Here is a 9,908-nt window from a genome sequence, read left to right on the forward strand (position 1 = left end):
TACACGACCACCACCTCTGCCGCTTCCACCACCACCACCGCCAGCACCTCCGCCACAGCCAATTCCTCCACCGGCACCAACTCCTCCACCTACACCGCCACCGATGCCTCCTCCTACTCCTATTCCTCCCCCGGCTCCACCGCCGCCACCACGACCACCTCCACCGGAACCGCCGCCTCTGCCGCCTACACCTCCTCCACCACCAATGCCTCCTCCTGCCCCTATTCCTCTGCCGGCTCCAACACCACCGCCACCGCCTCCGCCTCCACCACCTCCGGCTCCTGCTCCTCCTCCTCCTCCGCCTCCAACTCCACCGCCAACTCCTCCACCAGCTCCAACTCCTACACCGCCACCGCCTCCTCCTTCAACTCCTACACCACTGCCACCGCCGCAATCCGCCTTTCTAACGTCAATGGTTTTACCACCCTCGTCCCGACAAGTCCTCTCCACCAGTCCCGTCACCTCCATCGACATCATAAGCATCATCACCATTGCCAAAACACATACCCTTTTTACAACCTTCCCCATTGTTATCTCTCTCTTTTCTATTATCTCTCAGACCACTCACGTCACCAAAGTACACTCACGCATACAAGAAACCAAGAAACACTTGTTTGTCTGATGCGGGACATAGTTTAACGATCAAACCTTATTTATAGCCCCAAACACGATAACTACGAAACGACTAACACCCACGTTCACCAAACTCTGAAAAACGACGTTGAAAAATCACATTCCAGTCAGTGATCTATCTCATATGGCTAGAACGGAACAACCGTATCTTCCGTTCGCAAACCACCGACATAGAAACAATCCGACCGAGACTTGACCGCCTAGTGCGGAATGTCATCCTCTCTAGCCACCAAGGAACGGAGCCAAGGGAAAACATTCTTCTTCAAGCATGGTTTCACCTCACAAGACCACCTTGACCCCTTCAAACATGAATTTACTCTTATGATATTATTTTTTTTTTGTAAAATCCACCTGACATGGAAGTTCTTTCGTGTTCTACTATGCGGTGTAAAACCCGACATGCAAGTTGTAACCAAATTATTTGATTTATAGATGCACCTTTAACAAAAAAAAAAACTCTGAAAAACGTGGCGACTCCAAAACGAGAGGAATATGTGAAAAAAATCTTGGATAAGGCACTAACGAAGGTTATCAGATCGCGATAACGATGTATCATATATGTATACCACTTAGTGAAAGTATACGTGCCTTTGCAAAGGCATCGCCGAAACGACGTTCCACAAACGCGGTAGGCGTAGTGCATGGTGGGTTTAAAGGGTTTCTCACTCCCAACGCGTGGCATCATCGCTGCTATTACGTTGACTATCGGTGAAAGATTGTGATTGACACGCGTCTAATAGCAAGAAGTTAACTTTCTTATTTCTTGGCATTAGAATGCGCTGACAAATTCACGAAAGAAATTTCGTTCGTTAGCCAAATTCCGTCGCCATGTTTTGAGCCGAAAGTTGCGATTAGTTTTGCGTAGCGCTGCAGCGACACAATTTGTTTCATCACCTTCCGTCCCAAGTCGTCATTTACGATAGAATCCCTTCTTTGCTGCGACAGACTCTTCCGAGTTTTTTTTTCCAGTGAGTTTGCATGGTTGGTTGAAATTAGAGGTGGTCATTTCGGTTATTAACCGAATAACCGAATCAAATAAGACATAACCGTTTCTGAACCACACCCGACATCAAAACCAAACAGTTATGATTTACTTACACCCGAAAAACCGAAACCGAACCAAATAAAAAAAAATAACTGAAAAAACCGACAATTTTTTTTTTGAAAAAATAAATTTTTTCCCAAACCGAACCCGAATAAAAAAAAATATCCGAATCGAACCGAAGTTTATATAAAAACCGAATGGTTATAATTTTTCTATAACCGAACCGAACCCGAACGGAAACCCGAAATGGTCCCCCTAGTTGAAACGTTATGACATGTCATAATAGGATGTGTTATTTCACACAGAAGATTTCCACAAACCAAGAATGTCCACCCACCCAACAATATTATCATTTAGTAGTACAAAATATCAAGATTCATGACACAAGAAGAAGAAACTAGTAACCGATCGAGGATCCTTATCACATTGGTATCTGCTTCCCCATCATAGAACAAAGACTCATCCATCATAGAATGGTTAATAGTAATAGTTAAGGGCAAACCTTGTGAAGCAATTCCTTGAGCTCATCGTTCACTTCGATCGCATCTCCCTCCAGCCTCTCCTGCATATCTGGAGACGTTTTCCCTGCAGCAACATAAGTCTTCAGAAGAAGAGTGTAAATGTCCGAATCAAAAGGCCTGAAATGCTTCAGAATTCTGCAGAATTCTTCTGCTCCATCGACGTCTTCCGTTTTCTGGTAGTGAAGAAAGAAAGATTCGATCAATTCCGAGCTCCAGTTCCAGTCGTCTTTCTTCTCCCCAGAAACAGCTGCTTCCAAATGCTTCAGAGCCGAACCCGCTTCCCCTTTCTTCAACAGGTGGATCGTGAGAAGTTGTCTTGCCTTTGAGAATGGCCCTTTACACTTTTGCATGGCATCAGAAAGAACAGCCTCGGCTTCTTGGTACATGTCTCCTTTCAAGTAGCTGCTAATCCCGAGATTTGCCAACCTCATGTCATAAGTACGATATCGTGATTCCCATTCCTCAAAGAGTTTCCGAACTCCATCTGTGTCATTTAGCTTGTTTAGTGCTTGAAGCATGACAAGATAGCTCGTGTTGTTCACCTCAGGGAGAGACGTCTTTAAAGTGTCCCAAACTCGGTAAACTTCAGAATGATTCGAAGTTCCAGCATACAAACTAAGGAGAAAATGGTAGGAATCACGGTTGCGAGGATTCATCTTTTCCTCCAGAGATTTCAGGGCCAACTCTGCCTTCTCAATAAGCCCAGCTTTAGTGTAGATTGCCGCCAGATTAGCAAATGTGTTCCACGTAGATTTATCTTCGCTATCATTGGCCATCTCGGTAAGAACATTCTCCACTCCATCTATGTCGTTTAAACTGCTACAGCTCTGCATCCAGATAGAGTAAGAAACACTACAGGGGGAGATGTTCCTCTGTTTCATCTCATCAACCAACCCGGATACCTTCTCAGGTTGACCCAGCCGCATATACATGCCCATCATATTATTAAACGGTAAAGAATTTGCAACAAGATTGAGATCACTCATCTTCTGAAAATGGGTCTTCGCCTTTTCTTCAATAAGACCCGTGCAGTAGCAGTTCAACATCGACCCGTAAGTCGACACATTCTTGGCAGCAGGGTCGAGGCTATTAAAGAAACTTTCAGCCACCTCTAAACCTTTGGTCTTTGCAATAAGATCCAAACGCATTGCATGGTCGGTGACAGAAAATGTAACTTTCCTTTTCTCCAGCCACTCATATACCTTCTCATAAGACCAACAAAAACAGAGAGAAGACAGAATAAACAGCCAGCATTAACATTATGCAACAGTTCTAATCAGTACATTTTCTATTCATTTGCAACCAGGAATTCCATAAGATCCTTTCACATATCATATCATAGTATCCAGAATCCAAGTTTTATCAAATCAAACCCAATGAACCCACCATTATTTCTCCACCGAGAAACCATATTCAGAATATGTCAAAGATCAGACATATTAACATTAATAAAACCATAGAACCCAGATGCCAGCAACTATTGTCCCAACTAATCCCTGAAACTTATAAACGAACAGAGGATGGATTAGGAAGAAAAGACCGACCTCGAGGGCATGCTGGTATCGACGGAACCTTCTGAGCTCCTTGATGCAGCGAACGAGCTCGTCTTTTCTGACGGGATTACCCTCCAATATGAACTGATTCAACGCTCCTGCCACTGTCCCTGCATCCGCCCCAAGCCCCGATAGTGTCCTGTACAACGAGCGATGCTTACTCGTCGCTGCCCTCGACTCAGCCGCCGTCTTCGCTGCCGGCGGAGGCGGAGCAGAAGCGGAAGCCTCGCCGCCGGCTGCCTGAGCTGAAACCGCTGTACAGAACCGCCTCGCGAGGCGTGAACCAGGAGAGACCACACTACGAGCGATCATTTTCTCACTCAACCCCAAAATACACTCCTCTCTCTCTAATTCTGAAAACTGAACAGAGAACCCAGAAGTGAGGATTTTGTTAGGGTTTTAAGTTGTGTTACAATCATTTTACAAAATGAAAATTGAACTGCTTGACGTTTTACTATCATAAAACGGCGTGTAGTTCACATCTGTAACTAAGATATCTCCTCTTGGGCTTCGCGGATGAAACAAGCTTGAAAGGCCAGAAATGGCTCTCCTTCTCCGTGTTCCTCCTCCGGCGACTACCTTCTTCTCCGTCTCGTCGTCTTCGCAGTTCAGTCCTCGAATCCCGAATCAGATACGAGGGTTTTCGTGCCGTTCCTCTGATTCCTCGGATATGGTGGTGCCAGTTTCAATTTTCTTCTTCGTTTTCTGGATTTCTGTGTATGCACATGCACACGCATGTCCATATCCGGGTTTGTTTGAAAGTTAGTTTGATATCCAGGTGAAATCAGACGAAGGATCCTCGAAATTGGAGTATAAGCCTGGGATTCTCGACAATTTCTTCCTGCATTCGTTCAGGAACAAACTGATCGAGGTGAGTTGCAGCAGTGTTTGTTTGATTTCTTCCAGAATTAGGGCGAATTGGGGTCTTGTAGAATTAGGATACATTTGGTTGATCTTCTTGTCCGCGATTAAGGATGTATAACAGGAAGTCGGGTCGGATTCGGAGAAACCCGGCTATGATGGGCTGATAGAGCTGGTGAAGCTTCTCCTGCTGAGTCGACAGTTTTTCTTATGTTCATGTCTGGAGATTCACTGATCTGTAGTTACTTCCATTTTTTTCATAATTGATAATTGTGGTTCTTTGAAGTTTCATCTGAAACCGAAAATGTCTTAGCATTCGAAGTTTTCTCCCTTCTTTGAGTGTGGAAATTTCGGTAGGAGCCCGAAAGTTGGTGGTCTTGGAAGATTCTAATTGCAATGTAGTTTTTTTATATCTTCTTGAGGGAAAGTTTTTAGGATCTCTGTGCAATTTGTCTTACCATTCTAGGATTTGCCTCAGAAATTCAGTTCTTCCACAAGCTTTGGTTCGAATGCTGACATGTATTTCTCTTGCGGGGTGCAGGTGAGGATACTGAAATCATTTTTTCCTCCCCTCATTTTAGAGCTTTACAAGCTTCTCATTGCTCCTATAGCACAAGGGAAAATAGCTGCATTGATGGTTGGTAAGTTCTATCCTCAATCTCCGTAGTAAGTTCTATCCTCAATCTCCGTAGATATATATCGGAATGCACTATGAGACTATGGAAGATTATCACTTGATGTAAATCCCGTGCGGGCTCTCATGGGAATTAGAGATATATCGAGAGAATTAGATTTTCCAGATGCTATATTCTGCTCCCATGCTCAAAGTCTGAATCTTTGATGATTTGAACATAGTCATCTAAACCATTCTCTCCTATTTGATTTTCTTGTGTGTGTTTTTTCTCAAGCAAGAGTTACCGTTTTTACCTGTCAATGGCTCATGGGACCATGCAAAGTCAGTTTGGTTGATCTTCCAAATGGAGAATCATGGAGTAGCGGGGTAATCATTTGAAAATCCATTCTATGTATTTGATTTTCTTGTGTTTCCATCTTGCTTATACATAGAGGAGTTGAATTTTATGCAGGTTTACGTGGAAAAATGCCGGTATCTGGAGGAGAGCAAGTGTGTGGGAGTATGCATTAATACATGTAAAATACCGACACAGGTCAGACCAGTTTGTTGCCTTTTGATTGGTACATTGTCTCTACTTCTTCTAGTCCAGCTGAAGCAAATACCAGAATCTTAAAAGACAGTGATCGGAATTGGGAAAAATGGTTCGGGATTTCGCTTGTTAATAATGGTTTAATCCAGGAATACTGGGATTTGGATCTTGCAGAGATTCTTTAAAGAAGACATGGGAGTTCCTCTATTGATGGAACCAAACTTCAGTGACTACAGTTGCCAGGTACGTTCTCTTCACTGGTTCTTGGAACACAATGCATATGGTTCCGACAGAACAGCAGAGCTCTGTTTATAATCCAAAACAGATTCCCAGGTTCTTGGAACACTTCTGTTTATAATCTATCCAGTTAATTCACTCGTTTTTTTGCTTTTTTATTTTTTGTATATATCAATGTCATTGGCAGTTCAAATTCGGGGTACTTCCGCCGAAGGATGATGCCAACGTTAATGAACCGTGCCTTGCGACATGCCCCATCGCCGGTCGCCGGAAAATAAGTTTCGGAAAATGTCCGACGGCATGATAGCTCCACCATTATTCTATGTTTAAACCAAAACGAATGTACTTTGTGTATATTTGTATAAAAGATGGAGATGGGTTTCGTTGACTCATTATTCCAAATTCTTTGACCTGATTAGATCTTTTGTACGTACGCACGTACGTAGCTTTTGGATGCATGCATGCATGCTTAGTTTCAATCTCGACTATTGAATAACAATATTAATATTCGATCAAATGAAAGAAATTGTGCCACCTGTTTAATAAAAATAAAGAAATGATTATACGAAGTGGCAACCGATGGAATAACGATTGCATGTTAGCGAAAACATCATTTCATGTTTATTAGTGAAGTCGAATGCACCTAAAGAGGCTAATAGAGTCATTTCATCTGATCTTTGTTTAATTAAAGTGAGACGTTGGATGGATGGATAGTCGACGGAGACGTTAGTTTGTGGGTACCTCCGAGGCTCTCCGACAACTGACATCCCCTTTCTTACCGTTAATATCGTTCGTCTCCGTTAACGGTGCACGTTAGCATCGGGATCTATACGCTCCCGTGCGCCGTTCGCTTCTCTGCCTTTTATCGGACATTCAAATACCGAAAGAGCCCAAAAAAAAAAAAAAAAAGAGTAAAGTAAAAATAAAGGTTTGGAATAAAAGAAGAAACAATTTATTGTAAAGAAAGAAAAAGAAAATCAAAGGGAGGGAGAGAGGGATTTCTGCGGTACTAAAAGCGGAGAGAAGCCGAAGAAATCTCCGTCAAAAAGAGGTATACATGATCTTCTTCGAGCTAACATCGTCGCCGGCGATGGCTGTTCCTTCGACGAGCTTTGCCCGAGCTCCGGTTATGGGGGCAAAGATATGTCCCTTCTCGGATCCACCGACTGTGACTGCTACGGAAGTTCGTTGAGTTTAACCTCGTTTGCTTCTCCTCTTCTTGTTCCTCGTCTTCTGCTGGGAAGTGCGGATCTCGTGGCAGATTTGGCGGGAATCCAGTATATCCGAGGATTTTCGGGCCAAGCGAAATGTCGGCAATGACGGTTTCCTCCCTCGCGAACTCTGCTGGTAATTTTACTTGTAAATCCATTAATTCTATTTCCGATTCCTTCTCTTACACGAGAGTGGTTTGACTCCGAATGTTGCTTAGTTGACTTGGTTTCGCTAAGCGCTAGAACTTGTGTACGTCAGAAAAATTAGACGGTGGATACTGGAAATGGTGCATATCGGAAAAAGGGGTAAGAGCGTCGAGGATGTTGAGAAATTCGAGTTTTATTCGGTTACGGCCAAAGAGCAATGAGCTAGTGAGAGCTGTTACGGCAAATCCCGTTGCCGCGAACTGTCAACCCCGTGCCCAGTGATACGCCATAGTGGGGAATCGATTCCGGCGTAAGGTGTAACTGGGAAACCACGGCAACTGAAACGAAGTTATGCGTCGCCCCCGAGTCGATTAGTACCACCACTGGTCTCTCATTGATGAAACCCCGAACTTTCAAGGTTTTGGGAGAAGTAATGCCGACCATCGAATTTAACGAGAGGCCTGCCAGTTCTGTCACGTCGGTGTTGGTATCCTCAGTCGTCGGCTCTGAAGGTTCAGAGTTTGGATTTGGCGGTGTCTCCTCATCTTCGACTACCAAAACCTGTAAGTCCCGATTCTTGCAACGGTGCCCCGGGAAATACCTTTCATCACAGCGATAACACAGGCCCCTCTTGCGTCGATCCTCCATCTGAGAATCGGAAATCCGGCGAGGGTTGAACGCCGGGGATGGCGACGAGACATCGGAAACTGGGACAGGAGTTGTCGGTGGAAGGGAAGAACCCAACCCTTCGTACTTTTTAGGGACATGGCCACGTGTCTGCCAAGAAGAGTTACTCGTTGGTAGCGATACTGTTCGAAACGCAGCCGTATTGGGCCCATGCTGTTTGAAAGCCCGATTCTCTCTCGTTTTGGGCCAAGCCGCCGGATGGCAAAGAGGATTGCGATCGAAGCGGATCGCCATCGAAATAGTCTGGGCTAATCCAGAAGGGTGAAATAAATCCAGCATGTCGCGCAATTCGGGTCGGAGCCCGTTTCGGAAGACACCCTCGAGGAACTCGTGTGGGCAGTGACGCAGCTGGGCGAGGATTTCCTCAAAATCTCGCAAGTAATCAAGCACAGTAGAAGTTTGGCGCAACGTCAGCAAACGATGGATGACAGGCCCGGAAATCATCTCGTCGAATCTCTCCAGAATCCGAAATTTGAAATCCCGCCAGTCTAAAAATGGTTGATTTTCCTGCTGCCAATCATACCAGTGAAGCACCTCGCCGTCGATGCTCATGGCAGCCAGGGCCAATCGCTCGCCGTCAGGGATTTTTCCAAGTGTAAAGTATCGTTCGGCTCGCACAATCCAACCTGCAACATTAGAACCTTCGAAAATGGGCATTTCAATCTTGCGAAGGTTAAGCTCGGTACCCGCGATGTACGGAGCTCCTGTCGTCTCGGTGGTCGGTGGTTTCTGGGCATCGATGATGGTCTGGAGTAAGAACCCCGGTGGTAGCGGTGTAGAGTCGACCGGAGACTTCCCCTCACGTCGGAACAGTTCCTGTGCACACGAGGATGGTTCAGCGGAATCTGTTGTTACCGGCGTTGGATGCTCACGCATCTCACCGAGCAGGAGGCATAACTTTTCCATCAACTTCTCCATTGCCGGTATTTTGGCGACGTCCTTCTGCAACCCGACGACACCGGATTGCAACTCCCCCATGTTGGTTTGAATCGAGCCCACACTGGTTTCCAAATGAGAAAGCCTAGTGTTGACTGAATCCTCTGAATCCGTGCGGTGTTGATCTTTCGGTGGCATACTGGATCGCTGTGGCTCTGATACCAATGTAATACGTTTGTAATAAAAAGATACGCAGATTGTATTCCTCGCAGCAAGAAATACAACGTTGAGCTTGTTTATTGAGAGACTCTACTCTCCCCCTTTCCTCGCTTTCTCTCTATTTTCTGGATACCTCTCACCTTACAGACTCAAACACGGATATAGAGCTATCGATTCTACCAGCTGATGTGGCAGCTAATACGACAGCTAAGCGAAAAGAGAAATAAGAAATGACCGACAATTGATAACAACCTTGGAATCTTCATAACAGACTTTTATTCCCTTTCCATGCGTCTCCTGCTCCCCTTAATTCAGCATCCATTTAGGCTTCTCCCTCTTCTAGGCTTTCCTCTTGCTGGGCTGCCACCTTCTTCCTTGTGTGTCTTCTGACGAAGGCCCGGAATGGCCTATCAGAACCACTCTCTAGTTTTCTACTTTGGAGAAAGGAAGGCATTGTGGTTGTGGGTAGTGTTGTCTGTTAAATTCCAGTTGAAACATTATTACCGAAATCACCTTAGGGTTTCTAATCACATTTCCATCTTCGGTCTAAACCGATTGAGTTTGGGGTTGAAGTTGAACTTTTTTCAGTTCACAATGTGGTAGACGTTTTGCATTAGCTCTAAACCCTACAACACCCGGCAACTAGATTGCCAACTGGCATTGTTTACCTTATCCTCAGAGTGACTAGATTATGAAGTTTACCTTATCCATGAAGAAGAATGCCCTGTCTCCTGGGACTGGCTTTTTTTTTTTTT

The 9,908-nt window shown here is 44.9% G+C and overlaps 3 protein-coding genes across 3 annotated transcripts in view; 1 reads left to right on the forward strand and 2 right to left on the reverse strand.

Moving 5' to 3' along the window:
* The window catches only part of LOC104816092 (glycine-rich protein 23-like), a 7,600-nt gene extending 7,072 nt beyond the window's left edge, over positions 1-528 (reverse strand). The window contains exons 1-2 of the mRNA XM_010544762.1: positions 315-528; positions 4-215 (exon numbers count right to left, since the gene is read on the reverse strand). Of these exons, the coding sequence (XP_010543064.1) occupies positions 4-215; positions 315-528 (426 nt within the window). The remainder of the gene's footprint in view (positions 1-3; positions 216-314) is intronic.
* Positions 529-1,953: 1,425 nt separating this feature from the next.
* LOC104815919 (pentatricopeptide repeat-containing protein At1g02370, mitochondrial) lies at positions 1,954-4,115 on the reverse strand. Its single transcript, XM_010544536.1, has 2 exons — positions 3,744-4,115; positions 1,954-3,401 (listed from the first exon to the last, which is right to left on the reverse strand). Exons 1-2 carry the CDS (start codon positions 4,062-4,064, stop codon positions 2,169-2,171), a joined length of 1,554 nt encoding a protein of 517 aa, XP_010542838.1. The 5' UTR covers positions 4,065-4,115; the 3' UTR covers positions 1,954-2,168.
* Positions 4,116-4,259: 144 nt separating this feature from the next.
* LOC104816093 (beta-carotene isomerase D27, chloroplastic) lies at positions 4,260-6,464 on the forward strand. The gene is made up of 9 exons (XM_010544763.1): positions 4,260-4,428; positions 4,531-4,623; positions 4,738-4,814; positions 4,971-4,980; positions 5,080-5,254; positions 5,522-5,613; positions 5,699-5,779; positions 5,951-6,019; positions 6,201-6,464. Exons 1-9 carry the CDS (start codon positions 4,294-4,296, stop codon positions 6,315-6,317), a joined length of 849 nt encoding a protein of 282 aa, XP_010543065.1. The 5' UTR covers positions 4,260-4,293; the 3' UTR covers positions 6,318-6,464.
* Positions 6,465-9,908: the final 3,444 nt, after the last annotated feature.

This window comes from Tarenaya hassleriana, unplaced genomic scaffold, assembly GCF_000463585.1.
Source record: "Tarenaya hassleriana unplaced genomic scaffold, ASM46358v1 Cleome24, whole genome shotgun sequence".
NCBI lineage: Eukaryota > Viridiplantae > Streptophyta > Magnoliopsida > Brassicales > Cleomaceae > Tarenaya > Tarenaya hassleriana.